The 17,359-nt window shown below is 44.3% G+C and overlaps 1 protein-coding gene across 3 annotated transcripts in view; it reads left to right on the top strand.

The window, feature by feature from the left end:
- ABTB3 (ankyrin repeat and BTB domain containing 3) overlaps positions 1-17,047 on the top strand; it is a 161,353-nt gene extending 144,306 nt beyond the window's left edge. For 2 of the 3 annotated variants that reach the window (XM_072038274.1, XM_027449865.3), the window contains 7 exons: positions 215-286; positions 5,567-5,672; positions 6,448-6,550; positions 8,062-8,143; positions 9,000-9,068; positions 12,194-12,307; positions 15,736-17,047. In XM_072038274.1, the coding sequence (XP_071894375.1) occupies positions 215-286; positions 5,567-5,672; positions 6,448-6,550; positions 8,062-8,143; positions 9,000-9,068; positions 12,194-12,307; positions 15,736-15,945 (756 nt within the window). In that variant the 3' untranslated portion in view covers positions 15,946-17,047. The remainder of the gene's footprint in view (positions 1-214; positions 287-5,566; positions 5,673-6,447; positions 6,551-8,061; positions 8,144-8,999; positions 9,069-12,193; positions 12,308-15,735) is intronic. The other variant, XM_027449883.3, reaches the window with a different exon arrangement.
- The last annotated feature ends 312 nt before the right edge of the window (positions 17,048-17,359 follow it).

Here is a 17,359-nt window from a genome sequence, read left to right as displayed (position 1 = left end):
GAAGACCTCCATGATGCTAAAGTGCCTGCTTACAGGCTCCATGGAGTGGTTGATAACCTTCTGTGTGCCAGCTAATGGCCAGCTTGTGTTCAGTGATTGATCTTCTGGCTGGGACTTTGAGTGATTTCTTAAGGCAGGTTTCACTGTTCTCACATAATTGCAGTGATCTGTAATGTTGCCCATTGTCATTTGTAGTACTTCTGTGTCTAAACAGTTCAGAGTAACCAGGACGCAAGTCATCCACACATGTACGTCGTGCATTCTCCGTGTGAGATGTGAACGCCAGGTACTGAGTGGCATGTTAATAACAGACTGTTAACCCTGTGTTGTGTTTTCATAACACGGATTTGGCTTCGTACTAACACAGGTTTGATTTCTTTCCTATCCTCTGTTTGCCTTCTAAAATGTTTCCCTGCCAGAGGCAGGAGCCATTTCTTCATTTACAATAAATGAATGCCATGGATGTGACACCTGCCCTTTTCTGGGCTTTCACCCAGGGATTAGACTGTGCCTGGGGATCGGAGCTTTTTACATACAATGCACAGCTGTGATATAAAGAGTCTTTTGAAAGGGAGGCTTGGCAGCTTTCCCAGAGCTAACTGAAGGGTCCATTTGTGCCTTACCTGTGATTAATTCCTTTCCATTTGTATCTGCAGTGGAAGGACTTGAGCCTGGCTCTAACAAAACCCATTTTGTTATGCAGTTCACTGCCTCTAACTGTATCTCCAACCTCTGGGGCTTCCCTACCTTTGCAACTGTTGACTAATATTAATTATGTGTATGCTGCTTAATCACCTAGGAGTGACCCTCTAAAGTGGCATTTAATCAGTTTGATGCAGCTGGCAAAAGTGAATTGCGCTGGAGGACAATAGCGGAAACACCTAGAGAAGGGTGACAAAGGTTCAGAGACATGGAGAACAAAGTCTCATAGCAGAGTCTGAGTGCTCAAGCCTGGGAGGTCTGAGAAAAGCCCTCTGTTGTTTTACCCTTTATTGGCTCTTCATGGGAGGAGGGGAGCATAAATAGAGGAGTAATTCAAGGCCATCCCAGCCTGTCATGGAAGGAGGTTCGTGGGTGACACCTCAGTGGGTCTGGGGCATCTTGAGGCTTCAACAGTGCTGGAACAGCAGCTGGGGACCATGTGCACAACAAGTGACTGGACACAGCACTTCTGCTCTGTATTTTGTAGAGATGGGTCTTCCTGGCATCCTCAGGACCAGGGAGAGAAAAGAAACCTTTGCCAGCACCCCTGCATGTGTGGTTTCTCTGCTTGCTGGGGAGATGTGCATTAACTGCCAGACACCAAGCCCAGAATAAGTGCGTCATTTTTCTGCTTAACACTGGGAGTGTTTGTTTTTGTGGCTTTGTGGTAGAGGAATTTGAGGGCTTGGCGCACATACAAGTAAATTGGTAAAGAAAAGCAGCCTAACTTGTAGAGGGCAACCAGGTGGAGGTAGCAAGATGTCTGTAGGTCAGTCAAGAGTCTTAGCCACTGAGGTTTGAGCAGTTGAGGGAGAAACAGTGTGGGAACCTTTGAAGAGGAGTCAGCTGATGCAAATTGTGATCTCAGAAAACTGGGAAGTCAAAGGGCAAGACCTTAGCCTAGCTGCTAAAGCCAACCTGGGTTTTCCCCTTAAGAGTCTGGACCATGAGCCACCAAGATGACACATAGCTTCCCCAAGTACTGGAGAAAACTGTTTTGATGTTTCCCAGCTGTGTCCAGGACCTTGTAGGACCACATCCCAGAATGGCAAGGCCAGGCTGAACCTGGTAAGCTGAACTGAAGCAAACTTCTCCAGCATTTGGACCTAAGTCTGGAGGAGCCTTTCCTGAGTTGTGCTGCAGATCTTCATCGGAAACGAATTCAGGAAAAGGTGCCCTTGCACCCTCCACCCAGTTCTTCACCTTCTCTCAGATCAATCAACTATTCATCTCTGGCAACTTGAAAACCTTCAGCTTTACTTCAAGAGGATTTATGAATTCCCCCCACAGTTCAAGTGTGGGGAATTCCTTTGGATCTTTTCTGAGGAATGCTTTTAAGTCAGGAGAATGCTTGCATCTACAAAGCAAAGTTGCTTGCTCATCGACCAACGCTGCTGGAAGCACCATCCTCCCTAAGAAGATTCACTGCTGTTCCCTGTTCTCTCTTGCCTATTTGTAAACCACCCCATGGCTAGGTAAATATTTTCATTATATCCTATGCCAAGCTTTCTTTCCCCTCCCACAATAGAAGTCACTCATGAGCTGAGTCTCTGAAAGGAAGCTGGCCTTGCTCCAGATCTTGGCATCACACATCCAGGCAAAATGTTTTTCAACATCAAACTGTGGCAAGAAAACAAACTTGGGTTTGCTCCTCTGGTGTTAATATCACCGCCCACAACTGCTGCAGAGAGCTCCTACAGCTGTTCTTTCACAATCAGCTGGTAGGGGGATGGATACACAGAGAAGAATTATGCTCAGCGCTTAAATGGGGTGGATGTGGCAACCAGGGCAGCTTTGGAGCTTCTCGGCATGGGTGCTGTGGAAGAGGGAAGGTTGATCAGGCTGGATACATCTTCTGCTGGAGCAATTCTGAGGCACCAGGTCGTGGTCTCTTGTAGTTGTTCCCAGTTACTTCACAGGCAGCTCGGCTCAGCCTGCTCCAAGAGCAACATTTGGATTCTGAAAAAGCAGATTTTTTTCCCCAGCAATCCAGTCACAGACTGTACCTTTGACAAAGCATCCCTTTTATCTCTCCTTTTTGCCGATTCTTTCGCGGTTTATTGGTGAAGCCAGCAGGCTGCAGGGAGCAGAGCCAGGGCCCCGGGAGGTTTGGCTGCGCACGTGTTTGTGTGGGGAGAGGACTTGTTCTGCCGTAATAGCTCACCACTCCCCTCTCCGTGTCTTTTTTGGGAGAAAACTTGCTGTGGTTTGTTAGCGATGACTCGAAATGAGCACATGCTTCAGCTTCCTAGCTGCAAACATTTCTTAATGTTATCGACAGAAACCAAAGCTCTCCAACCTCCTCTCTGCCAAACGAGAGCGGTGTCCTGGGTGAGAGCTCTGGAGGTCCGCAGTGCTTGGCATCGCTGCCTGCTCGATGGCCCTGCCTCCCTTTTTGTCACTTTTCCCTTTGTCCCATCTTTCTCCTGCACCTTAGGGTTTTTAAAGCCTCTCTCTTGCGAACGTCTCATAGTTTGAGCTCATTAGAGCTTAATCAACACCAGTTTTTAACACAGCTGTGGGCAGTCAGTGGCAAGGTGGCTTTATAATGGGCTGGTGTCCACACACCGTGGGCAGGGTTCGTGCCCTGTTTGATACCCTGTGAGCAGGCAGTGTCTTGCCCATAGCGGCAGGCTCCCCCAGGCTTGTTGGTATGCGACCAGTTCCTGCCAGTTTTTGCTACACGTGTGGATCCTCTTTTCACCCCTGCATGGCTGGGGTTGGCCTGTTCTCTCCTGATCCTGCTTCACCTGGATGTCCTGGTCTGCAGAGAGCGAGACCTCTGGCTCCTACCGAGGTGCTGGGAGCTTGATACCAGATTTTTCACCAGCACATTCCCACAGACTAGGAGGAGGAGATGTCATTACTGAAATATATGCCTGTTTTAATGAGCTGTTGCCCAGGCTCAGCTGTGGTTGGGACCGAGGAGTGCACGGACCCACTGAAACCAGGCTGGCACCCTGGCAGATTTGACGGGAGCTGCCAGTAGCTCTCCTCGGCAGCGCAGTCACGCTGTTATCCACTGCAGGTTAAGGTGAGCATTGCTCTTCTACCTCTCCTCTCCAGAAGCTTCCCCGCGCTCCGAAACACAGCATTAGCCCCATACTGCGTTGCATTTATTGACTTTTTAGCATCTGCCGCCTCCAGCTCGGAGCTGCCCTGCTGCTAATCGGCATCCCCCCGGATGCACTCCTCCCTGGCTGACTCAGTCGGTGCGGCTCCTCGGCACAGCCCTTCCGAGCAGAGAAGCGATTGCTCTTTCTGCCCTGTCTGTCTAGAGCTCTCCCCCCAGCTCTCCCAGCGGCTGAGTCACTTCCTTCTGTGAATCTGGCTTTAAATCTTCCTTTTCTCTTTGCCCTGTGATTCACTCCCTTTATGAAGGGCTTTGCAGAGCTCCGACTTCAGGACACCGAGCAGAGAGATGCTCGCGGGGCAGAGCATCCTCCTCGTCCCGGAGGCACAGCGGTGAGCCCCCCTCTGAAGGCTGCTCCCTGTGCCTTGCAAAATGGTTTCTCTTGGTGTCGGTATTTCTTAATATCTCCCTTATCTCAGTATTTCTTTTAATATTATGGCTGACGTAGTAGTGGGAGCCAACTTCTGCCTGAGGGTGAGTGTATGTAATTTCCTTTGACATCAGTGTGTGCCTATGAGGGCACAGCTTGTTTCCTTTTCCCACCCTGTTTAATGAGATACGGTGCAAGAGTCATTACAGTATCGCTGCCATTCCTCCTCATCTCTCGAGGGGTTTAAGGAATTTCTACTTTTAGAACTGAACTGAAATGTGCTCAGAGAAAGCAAAGCTTCGTTTTCTGTCTTAAAAGCCTGGAGATAATTTTAGTATAACATCTGAACTCCTCAGTTTGTTATGTTAGTATTATTTTCTCCCTTACCTGCTTACTCTCTTGGTCTTGGACCCTCTCATATCTAGGTGTCTCATCACAGTTTCCCGGTTTGGAAGGGAATTGCCAACCAACATTGCAGTTAAAAGACAAAGCACTCCATTGTCAGGAATTAGCCACCTTGCCCCACTGAACTTGGCTAGACCTGCTCAGTTCCCACCAAAGAGTGGGATAAAGTTAGCAAAAGCTTTTAAATCCGGCTTTCAGATGTGACTTAGAGAGTTAAGCACTAAATCCATTTCACTGTCACTCCAGCATAGGCTGACAAATAAATGCTTAAGTTGCTTAGGAAAGTGCCCCATGGGTGCCTTGCCCTGGATGAGTAGGGCCAGGGACCAGACCTGGCCCTGTGAGGTTCTGGTGGCTTCCTCAGAGAAGTGGTGCCGAGGCCAGTGCCAGGGATATAAAATCACATTAATGAAATGTTTGGGATTAAATGAGGAGCTTCTGTGGCAGGCCGTGATGCTTCTGTCATTCTGTAGAGGAGGGTCTGTTTGTGAGGGGGTTGTGCTTAGAAATGTATGCCGGCGGTGCATCTGTTTGGTAGCTCTGGTTTTCTGAAATGTGGGCAATGGCCATTTTTCCAAAGAGCAGCAAAAAGTTATTTTACAAGAGCAGCAAAAAGTTATTTTACAGTGAAGTAAGTTTGCAAATGAAACGAAGAGGCTATTGTAAAGGAGCTTTGTTTATTTGGAGAGAACGTGGGCTACGGAGTTTGTTGGGAAAAGAACACTTGGGGAGTCCGAGGAGAGGACATTTCATTTTACCTGCTTCCTACAGGAGACGTAACAAACAACTCAGTGAGAACTGTAGTTTACAACTACCAATAATTATAAGTTCCAATTTTTAATAAAGCTTCAGCAATTACATTTTTCAGCTTCAAAACAGGCAGCTCTTGAGAACAATGCAACACCTCCCTTTGAATGCCAAGTTTACGCTGTTTGTATTTGTTTTCTTTTGCTTAGAATGAAGTGATAAGTCAGCAGCTGTCCGTCATTTTCACTCATTGCTACGGACCCTACCCTATTCCAAAGCTTGTTGAAATCAAGCGCAAGCAGACCTCTCGCTTAGGTAAGCATGACTTGGAGATGCTCTTTGGTTGTTTACGGAGAGCTGTGGGAAGTCCACATTGCAGGCTGGCTGCTTGAGGAGGCTCAAGCCAAAAGAAAATGTGGACTTCGAAGGCAGGACTAGAAAAATGAAAGGCCCCAACCTTAGCCTGTCCTAAAACTCCCACTGAAATCAATAGGATCATCAGATGCACTGGAGTGGGACCGTAAATCTGTCTGTGTTGCTAACAAGGCTGGGATCCCAGCCCAGGGCCCAAAGCCAAACGTCTGTCCGCATCTCAAACCACTGTGGCTGGCTGGAGGTGACACCGCGGCAGCACGGCCCTCCCAGCCCTGCTGACAGAGCCCGAGTTGGTTTGATGTGACCTAGAGAAGACGTGAGCCAAGTTCCAGGACTCTCTTCCCCTTGGCACAAAGGCTGTCCTGCCCAGGGAGAGGGTGAGGGTATGGCCTGAGGGCATTTAGATGAAGTTTGCTTTGGGTAATGGAGCTGGGAAGCTGTGCCAGCTCCCTGCAGCAGGGCTGGCTGGATGTCATCTCAGCAAAGGTCGACACGGATTTCAAAGCTTTGAATTTCCTTAGTCTGAACTCCAAGTGGCTGTCTGTGGATCTTCTGTCTCAGACTGTCCAAAATAGCTTTATGGGCTTTCCTCATTAAAAACAATATCCTTTTACGTTGTTGTCTTCCTCTGTCAAAACAGGAAATTATTATATACCTTTGTGAACTCTTCCAAACCAATTTTTTTTTTTTTAATTTATTTTCTTTGTGATTGCAGATCCCCATTTTCTTAACAACAAAGAGATGTCAGATGTTACATTTCTGGTGGAAGGAAGACCATTTTATGCACATCGAGTGTTGCTATTTACTGCATCACCGAGGTAAAATGCAAACATATTTCTATTTTTAACCAAAAGTAGAAATTGATTTTGTATTTTTGTTTTTGTTGCTGGTGCTAAGATTCTTTAAGGGCTAATGTCTGAACCTTCAAGTTTTTACTAATCAGAAAATCTCAACAGCCTGTTTCTGGTTGATCTGCAGGATGTTAACAAGTGCTCGTATCGCTAGATTCCCACCCTGTAAATGCTCCATGCTTCTGGCCATGCATCTGACTTCATTCCACTGAGGCATTTTTGCATGGAGCTCGTTGCTGCATCCATTTCTGCACCCAGCATAGAGGAGTTGGAATAGTTAGATTTTTAGCAGTCATTTATCCTGTGATCAATTAAAACCTGTGTTGCATCAGTGTATACAGTCTGTAGGAAAAGCATGTTGCTATCACACAATTCATTGACAAGATTTTACATGTTTTTAAATAAAATTGAATATCTACAAAGCATGTCACGCTGTATCGAAAGGCAGTACGTATGGTTTGTGTCCTTTGCTCAGAAGGCCAGATATGGGTCAGCCAGCTCAACTTCAGGTGTATTCATTTCTGTTTCTTACACTGCTCACAAACTATTCTTACACAGCTCTATAATTAGTGTCTACAAGCACATTCCAAACTTAAGCTTTAAGCTTATCAAATTGTGCTTGCAATAGAGTTTGACACTAGTAAGATCAAATCAATTGTTATCCATATTTTAATTAAGATGCAGTTGAGGTATGGAAAAGTTCCCATCCAGCAAATGCTGGTCTTGATAGATAAGCCAAGCCTTGCACTACATCTAGAAGGTCAGATGAATTATCAAAAAGAGAAAGTACAAGGGCTTGTGTTTTTAACAGTGTACCTCCCATTTTTACCTTTTAATCAAATGGGAATATCTAGTTTTGAGAAACAGATTGCTACATATGTATCTGTCTTACATACATCTGTAATTATCAATTTAAAATGTGTTTTATCCTGAAAACTGTCTGAATTTCAGGTTTTGATAATCAGAGAAAGCAACCTATCCAGTTTTCTCTCTTGCCTCTTCTTCTACAATTGTATTGAGCCTGCATAGAAGTCTTAAAATTCACACTATAGTTGTTTTAATATTTTGTTCCAAAATATTTTTAAAGCAGCATAATGGATATCGGCTAAAACTGATCTTCTTCAAATAGTTTTTCAGTTTTTAAATGTTGCAACTCTTCCTAAATGATAATGTTTCCAAAATACATTTTGATTTTGTAATATACATCATTACAGTTTCTGAATCTCCTGTATCCATTTTTTCCATTGTGATATCGGATATATTTTTCCAAAATTTCCAATTGAAATCTCCCAAAAGAAAGGCTTCTTCCTTTTAGACTGAACTTTATTTTATGTGTCTAAATCTTGAAGCTTGTCAGTGACAAATCCATGCATTTCAGTGTACTGTTTTTGCAAGAGCTGATGCTGTCCTTCCACTTTGCCATACTTTTTCACAGAGATAATTGGGCTGGTATTTCAATCTTGCTCCTTTCTGTTTAGGTTTAAAGCACTGCTGTCTAGCAAGCCCTCAACTGATAGTACTTGTATTGAGATCAACTATGTGAAGTACCCCATCTTTCAGGTAAAGTCACTTCTCACATTTAATTTGAATGGAACATAGGAACATTGTACATGCCCTGTCCAAACTAATACATGTGTATTTGATAATGGTATGCAGACAAAGCAGGGCACGTCAGTGTAAAGTACTTGATTCCTTTTTCTGTTGTTGGCTTTCTCTGTATTTAATGGACTGGCTTCCAGACACAGTTAATTCCCTTCTTTAGCAATATTATTTGATCACTTATTTGCCATGAAAATACAGTTTGCTTTCTGCATCTGTATCATATACTTGTATACGCTTCTCTTTACTTCAGTCAGACTTCAGGTGGTTCCATGTATCAACTGTTACAGATGCAGATGTTTCCCAGCTGCCTACAGTAACTTTGAGCGTGCTGGAAGCTCACTGCAGAGGGATCTCAGTTAGCTTGTATTACAGTGCAAAGGCGCCACCACTATTTCTCCTCATCTCTGCATGCCCACAAACTGCTGGGTGGAGGTGTGGGTGCCATTGGCAGGAGAAGAATAAGCATTAGAAATGCTATATTATCATCATGTACATACTGAAAAATACAGTCAAAATTCAGAATGAATTTTTCAGCTTCCTGAACACTGTTTGGGGCTCACAAGAAAGTACAGACAACGTGGCTGGTGAGGGCTGAGATGTCAGACTACTTGTGAGAAGGAACCATTGAACTGTGCAGAAATAGAGTAGCCAAATATATCCTGAAATCAGTTGGATTGGGCCAGTTTTATGTACAAATCCTTGGCGGTATTGAAGAGCCTCTAGTGTTACCTGCAATCTTTACATGACTCCCTTCTCCCTGATGTCTTGAATTATTTTTTATTTTTTTATAAACACTCCCTTTGTTTTGTTACAGCTGGTTATGCAGTATCTGTACTATGGAGGTGCAGAGTCACTCCTGATTAAAAATAATGAAATTATGGAGGTAAGAGACATTTATCTTGATTGCAGTGGGAGCAATGCTAAGTGATCTGTGTATCATTCACCCAAGGGCATGAGGCCACTGGGCAAGACATGGGCACTCTTGTAAGATCCACCTCTGCCTCTCACTGAGTGCCCACAGTGCTCAGGCTGTCCACAGTCCCACAGAAGACACTCAGTCTCCTTCCAGCCCTGCTGTTCCCCCATTATGGTAACTTCTGCCAGCATGAAGTTGACTGTCACAAAAGAAAGAATAGCAAAATCAAGATCATTGAGCCAAAAAATCATCTGAAATTAAAACATCTAGTTAGATGCTTGGAGAGGCTCTTTCAAGGAAATGCAGAGCTGGTGTTGTCAAAATCTGGAACCAACTCCCACAGCACAGTAAGCTGTTCTCTCTGTCTCTCAGCCTACTAGGTGAGGTGCTCTGTTGAGCTGGGCCAGTCAGCTTCTCTACAACACTCTTACTTACTTTTGGCGTAGTAGCTCAGGCTGGCATGCCCAGACCTATCTCGGCAGTATTACAGGATCCAATTTGGTTTGTCACTCTGCAGAATTCTTGGGCACGCACCAGACTTTTACCACAGGAGAAACCCCACTGCAGTTAGTTCAATTTCAAGCATGTGAATGCCTCATTTTCTGAGTAAAATATTAAGCTGCTACCTGGAATACAGAGACTTCTTTGCTTTCTCACTGGGTGTTAAAAATCCAGTGACATTGTACCTGTTTGCAAAAGCCACTCCAAACCCATCGGATCCTTCAGCATAGCCACACATCCATAGCCTATCTGGGTATTAAGTCAGGCTCTTCCATATAGTGTGCACCGTCAATACCAGCTATGATCAACCTAACAACTCCAACTCAACAGGACTAAGACACATTTGAGCAAATTCTTGATAGTCATTTTGGGGAGCTTTCCTGTTTACCATAACCAAATTATGGCAGCCAAAAGGGATACAGGACAGTAAACACTAAAATCACAGCTATTTACATAACTGGTAATCATCAATGTGCAGATTATGGTCTGCCCCCATGACCCTTTATTATTGCTTACATTAGTTAATCTGTCCCTATGACGCTGCCATCTGGGGCACCCATGTGAATCTTGACTCTTAACAAAGTGCTGCAAAACAGAAATTGGGAGCAACTCTTCTGTGGGGTACAAGTGGCCAGGTTGAATGAGTTCTGATGGGTACAGGGGCATCTGTTTGAATCCTGCTAACAATTGGAGGATGAAACTAGTCAGCACTGAAATCATCCCTCCCCAGTGCAAGCAGTGGGTTTTTAACTAAGCATACCCACGTCGACTTTCTGAGTTTTATAGGAAAAGGGCACTGATTCTCTTATTTGCAGTTTTGAAAAAAGCTCCTGAATTTCTAACCCTCTCTGAAATAAGGAGTCTCAGACTAGACAGCACAACAACTTTATAGAGATGCATATGTAATCACCTGGGTTGTTAAAGAGCTTGTGCTGCAGTTCAGCTGGCTGCTTGCTCTACTTTTGTGACATCTCAAAACTTCTGTGACTCTAGAATGTATGGCTGATTGATTGATTTGTTGATAACAGATCTGGCCACGGTTCCTCACAGTTTAAAGTAATTACAAACCAGCACGTGACTGCTTGAGCCACAGAGGCAGCTGGAATAGGATTTGGCTTTATCTTTCAGAACTGCATTTAGCAACTTGCCTTATTACAAATATGATAACAAGAAGTGCCAGAAATACTCCACAGAAATCTTTGCTGCAATTCATAATTGAGGCCAGCTGGCTGCTATCACATCAGCACTGCAGATTTCCAGCACTTGGATTTATTTATGGGATTAAAGCAGAACTTGAACGGATTGCATAGGAGAAGTCAGAATAATAATGTCATGGCAGTTTCGGGGTTTTGTTCCCCAGCGCTCCTACCTAGTGCTGGGGTATCACAGGAAGGCTCTTCGTCACACAGTCCTGGGATCTGTGATGACAAGATCCATATAAATGCCTGAAGGCCTTGGCCAAAGGGACTTGGGTGGGTTAAAGCAAGGTGTGAAGCAATGAAGAACCCCAACCTGCATCCTAAACCAGAGCAGAGAGCCAGAGGTGATAACCTACCATGGAAAGATGATGAAATCCACTTCCTCAGCTGGAAAAGGACATACATGTAAAAGAAGCAATAGGGGAAGTCCAAGCAGTATTGAAATCAGCTGGAGAAATCACAATTTAAGCCAGTTTTTCGCCCTGCATGCTTCAGGTCATGCTCCCCACAGACAGTGAGGTGCAGAGATCCCAAAGCAGCGCCAGGCCAGGCAGCATGGGGTGGGTGCAGGGCCAAAGAGAGAGGTCAGCTGGAGTCCTGATGGCACAAGAGCTGTGCCAGTGCAGCGATGCGGACACGTTACCCTTGTGCTAGTGCTGCTAGGCATCGCCTTACACCAGGCTGGATCCCCTGTTCACATCACATCCCACTGCACACCCACTCCACTTGGAGCCAGGCAGTGTTTGAGCGCCTGTGGCCTAGACGTGACCTTACTGCTGCTGACGAGCTAGAGCAAGGAGCATATGGAGGTCTGACTCCATTTCCTCCAGCCTGCTGAGGTGACAGGTTGGAAGTTTATTGCCTCTCTAGGTTTTTAAGACTACCCAGGGCAGTTATCGTCATCTGGTTTGAATTCTTCCCTACTCTTGGTCCTGGCCCTTCTGCTGACATCCCCACATCTAACCCAGGTGCTCTGTTTCAGCCAGAGCTTAGGGAGCTGCTGAACCCAAACCTCTTTTTCCTGGAATGCAGTTGCAGGTCTCTCCTTGCAATGTCACGTTTGCCAAGGGAGCGAAGACTCTCCAAGCTGACACTTCCTTTATGACACATACACACAACCCCATCCCAAAGTCAGCATGTGGACCTCAACAGCCCCTGGAGGTCTGCCCATGTACACCTTCCCCGTGCACAGGCTGATCTAGAGGGGACTGCGAGGGGTTAAAGCAGCCAAGCAAGCTTCGCATTCTGGCTGACTGTCAGGGGTCAGTAGTTCCATTCAAACTGAAGCAGGGGCAGAGAAAAATTATAATGAAGCAGTAAAGAAGCAAGTTCTGAATGTGTGCCACTCAGCAGTTTTGACTATTTTTTCCGTTCTTTTGTTTTCTTTTTTAGCTTCTCTCTGCTGCTAAATTTTTCCAGCTTGAAGCTTTACAACGACACTGTGAGATCATTTGCGCAAAAAGCATTAATACAGAAAACTGCGTAGATATTTATAACCATGCCAAGGTAAAAATAACTACTCGTGCATGTTGTATGTCTCTCCTCGTACTTGTAGGTCAGTTTTATGCTAAGAAGTAATACATATGTCGTATGCTTAGTAGGTTTGTTACATATTAAGGATTTGTCATTAATTTATTGGGACTGTAATAGATATACCTAGTAGAGGTACAGTCCTAAATCACATCTAAGAGCGTCTGGGGCAAGTTCTTGCCCCCTTTCCTAAATGGTTCAAACTCTACTTGTGTGTACTACTTGTGTGGAAGACCTATCCCTTATCACAGCAACCCAAATTACCGAGTTACTCAACAAGAATCACCTGACTGAATAAGATCTCTCTTTTTCACCTTCTAGACTGCATTTTCACATTAAAATTTCCTATTTCCTCCTGCCTGAAGCCCACAGGGGTGATATATTTAATGCTGGTGATAACGTTTTAATACATGAAAATGCCTCATTGTCAAAGTGCAGTGTCTCACAGCCATGCAAAGATAGTAATGAGAGTTTCATGTCTTGGAGAAGAGGGATTCCCAGCTTCTTATTGGAATCAAATTACTTAACTAGTTAGAGAGCCATCAGGCAGAAAAGCAAGCGTTGGTTTTTTTTTGACCTCAAAAAATATTTTAGGTCATTGATGGAGGTGATTGTACGTTGATTAGTTTCATTTTTTTTTCCCCTCTTCTTTTGCTTGGTAGTTAGACTTTCACTTGGAAGATGGAAATGATACAAATAGAGTTGCAATTAAATATTTTTAAAGCATTCCTTAAACGATTCTTCTTCAACTTTCATGGGCTGTATGAAGGAGAAAATAAAATGTTACAGTGTGACACGGAGGTTTGATTGAACAGAATAATCCTGCAGATTGCTCCAAACCCCTGCAGATCTGACCTCTGTTCCAACCCTCAGGTATTTCCTACAGCAACTAGCAATGTTAGGTCTTGATGTACAGATAACATGCAATCAGTGTTTGAAATAGCATAAAGTTCCACTTCTTGAAGAATAAGAGATTAGGTGTATTTGCAGGTCCATTTATTGTAATAGGAAATAAAATCAGCAGTGCAGGAATCTTGAAAAATACTCAATTTGTCTTCTAGCTCATGTGGGAACTTCTCAATTTATGTTACTGTTACTAAAAGTAAACTGAATGATTTTGTTTTAAAATCACATACTTTGAATTTTGAAATGTGGCTGGGTTTTGTGTCCCAATTTAAAAACATTCTTACACCAAGCTTTAGACTTTTCTGCACCAGCAGTGTAGAAGACCCTCACTGAAGAAACCTAGCGTTTGTGGCTAAATCTGGTTCCTTGTTTGCCTGTAAGGGCCTCAGCCTTCCAGCTTCCTTTGCCTACATCTCTCAGTGGAGTCAGTGGAAATGGTTTCCTTGAGAGGCTTTTAATTCCAGGGTCATGTTTGCATTGACACGTAGTGCATTGCAGGGATAGCTAAGCTAGCTGTGAATGAAGTCCCGGCTTCTGGAATTACTTAAGTTACATCACCCTAGAGCTCTTCATGGGCCAATTTACCTTGCTTCCAGTAAATTACCAGGGCTAAGCTTCATACTGTTGTAGCTAGATTGTTTCCAGACCTTGAACTAACACATGTGAAGCTAGTTCAGATACCTCTCTGCTGCGCAGTGGTCAGAGTAGACTTGTCCATCCTTTTGCTCCTGGTCTGTGTGATGTGCAGGTTACCATCTGAGCCCAGTTCATTCTGCTCAGAGTGCTCTCGCCACACAGCAGCTTCACTTGCCTGTTATGTGTATATGAGATCATGGTACGTGGTGGAAGATGCCAGATGTGCCTCAGGAGCTCAGAGGCAGGTCAACCAAAGCTTGCCAGCCAACTGTCTGCCTTCCCTTGTTGCTCTCTGAAGTGTGGAAGAAGCTCGTGTAAGACAGCAGTGAGGATGGGAATAAGGTGAGCTGGCACCGAAGACAGGAACCACCATGCCAGCCAGGAGCAGGTGATGGATTTGAGCAGCTTGTTCCTGTTGTAGGTAGCATTTCTGGTCCTTGCTATTTTGCAAGACCTGCAGGAACTTGGGTGATGCCGAGACCCATTTTTCCAGATGAAGACGTGCGAGCAGGGAGACACAGGGAGCCCAGTCCTTCTCACTGTGATTGAGAAAAAGACCTGATTTGGTGGAAGCGTAGCGTGAAGTGAGCGCAGATTTGGAAGGCTGTTTGTGGTGGGGGCGGGTGTTGTAAGAGGGGAGCATTTAGCAGGGTGGCGAGCTGTGTAGTAGGAGCTGTAGGAACAAGTGTTTGGAGCCCTGGGTTAAAGAGGCGAAGTACTGGTAGGAAGGTGAGAGAATGTGGGTTTTCTCACACTCACAATTTAAAAGCTGAACAGAGAGCTTTAAATCATCCGTGGCTTTCCATTCTTAGGATTGCAACACCTACAGAGGCAGCCTTCCGATTAGTACCACTTCTAGGGTTTCGTTTTCATGTTACCTCCAGAAAGAGATGAAGTAACCAGGCAAATAGGATATATAGTGGTGACTGCTTAGTTACCACTGGGTACCAGTTGTGTTTTACGCAAATGACCCAAACTCCTAACAAAATTGATTGGAGTTTTAAATACATACCTAGAACACTCAGTGCTAGCACAATTTGCAATCTGGGCCTCAGAACAAGTCTAAAAAAAAAGAAAAGAAACACACATTATTTTCTCAGTGCTGTGAATATATTGAAATAATGAATAGGGATGAATGGTGTTTAAGAGGAGAACAGCTCTGCTTTTCCCAGAGCTCAGCCCTGGGCAGGAGGAAGGGCTGAGCCCTGCTCTGTACACTTGCACAGCTTATAATTCCTGTAGCAGAGTATCATGGCTATACTCCTTGTATGACCACAGGAGCTGGCCAGTGGGTGATAACCACTGGTGGTCACCCAGCAGATGACCATTTGAGGTTTGCTCACACTTCATGGTATCATTGCCTACTGCCCAGCCACAATGTTCAGTATAAGAGGAATATTGACAGCCCAAGCACATGCTCTGCAAGCCTCCATTTCTTCTCCAAAGATCCCTCAAGGCTGTTACTCTGCATGACAGGTTTCTGCAGTCATGGTCCCACTCCTGCGAAGGTTGGCATTCATGAAATGTGGGCTCTAGTAGCTTATCCCAAACCTATAGGTTTAGGGCGTGAAATCTTGGGTCTAGTGAACTCTGTGGTAAAACTGCCACCAATTTCCAAGGGACCAAAGCTTCAGCCCTGGACACCCAGGGCCTTGTAAGGTAGAACTTATAACCAGAATCACAGGCATAAAATACTGTTTGAATACCCCCATGTCCCTCTCCCAACACAGAGATCTGTAAGTGTTACTGTGCCTGTCTGAAGGGTTTAGTTTGTGTATTTGTTTGTGTGCAGCTCTTATGCACTGTCTTGCTGACCAGGTTTTATCAGAATGGTTATCTTTCTCTAATTTCACTTCTTGTAGTTTCTCGGAGTCACAGAACTATCTTCCTATTGTGAAGGCTACTTTCTAAAAAATATGATGGTCCTCATTGAAAACGAAGCTTTCAAACAGCTGCTGTATGACAAGAACGGAGAAACATCTGGTCAAAATGTACTACAGGACTTACAGAGGACGTTGGCTACAAGGATTCAGTCAATTCATTTGTCTTCTTCAAAGGGCTCCATTGTATAAAGCTGAGGAAGATGGTAACGCTTTAATAAAGACCCTGCAAGTTAAGTCTCCTGTTGCAGTTGCTTAAACAAATACAAAAAAAAAAAATAGATTCTACTTCGCATCCAAATAGTTCTGTGTTGGCCAAAGGCGGTGTGCTGAGGCCACAGCCTCGTTTGGATGAGGGAATGCAGAAAACGTAGCTCCTGCATGCTTCTGAGCAACAGGGGTACCAGAGCGTCCAGTGCATCGCTGTTGTACTCAAATTCTGAACGTGAGAGTGTGGTCGTGGAGCTGGATGCCAACAAAAGCCAGAACTCACACCAGTGAACAGCAGAAGCCCCAGCCTGAGCAGTGGTGCCAGGGAACACCTGAACCAATCGACCAATTACTCATTCAAGGCGGTTTCGTCCCAGTGTTTCGCATTTAAGAACTGTGTCTGTCCCGGAGTCCATTATCACGTACACTTAAGAAATGTAAGAACTGTTACTGCTGTTGAGCAAAGATCAGTTGTGTTAGAGAGTGGGTAAGACTGTCGCAACTGAGGAAGTAATACCGGCAGATTTTTAGGGGTGGGAACTTTTTAAATTGTTCATAAAAAATAATGGGGTGGCCTTGTAGTTTAAAAACTATTTCTTAAGCTTAAAATTTCATTTTCGACAGAGCTGTGTTTGAGAATCTATGTAACATGTTTTGTTTTATAAATGGTTAAAATGTACATTGTGTAAACATACATATGATCGAGTTTTGCTTGTATTCTTTCCTAAGGTGGTATAATCTTGCCTGACAGGCTATGGTTACACCAAAGAGGTACATTACCCAGACTATCTCTAATACAGTAGTTGGGGGGGCAGGAAAAACTGCATGCTAATTGTGATTTGGGGTTAAAAACAATGACAAACTCAACATGCATTTGCATGGTAACTGTACCTGTGAAATGTTCTGTTCGTGCTTCGTTTTGCCAAGACAAATGCAATGTTACTTCTTGTCAAACTCCATTTGTGAAATTAGCACATTATTTTATCCAGTGCAATTGTTTGTGATATGATACCCCCAGAGACCCTTCTCGAGATGCTGATGTCTGTTTGTTACAGTGAAGGGATAATAACAGATCTTTACTCTAGTAACGTGTCGATACTTTGCTACTGGCCAGAGATTGTGTCCAAGTTAGACTTCTTTTTTTTTTAAATTATAATTAAATATGTACTATAGAATGATTTCTCGTTATATCCTGAGAATGTATAGGTTATCTACAATGCAGGGCTTGGGTGGGGTGGGATGGGGGGGTGCGATTTGATGTCAGAGCTTCGTTTATTTTGCAGCGTACTGTTAGCGAGATAAATCTGCTACGTGCCACAACATTCCTGATGCTCTGTCTTTGAGTGATACTTTTCTTGAATTGTTTGATTTAAAACGTGGAGAAAACCACAGCAAG

This window comes from Anas platyrhynchos, chromosome 1 (genome assembly GCF_047663525.1).
Source record: "Anas platyrhynchos isolate ZD024472 breed Pekin duck chromosome 1, IASCAAS_PekinDuck_T2T, whole genome shotgun sequence".
In the NCBI taxonomy this organism is placed as follows: Eukaryota; Metazoa; Chordata; class Aves; order Anseriformes; family Anatidae; genus Anas; species Anas platyrhynchos.
Note: the sequence above shows the minus strand (reverse complement) of the source record. Positions and strands in the feature narration are given on the sequence as shown.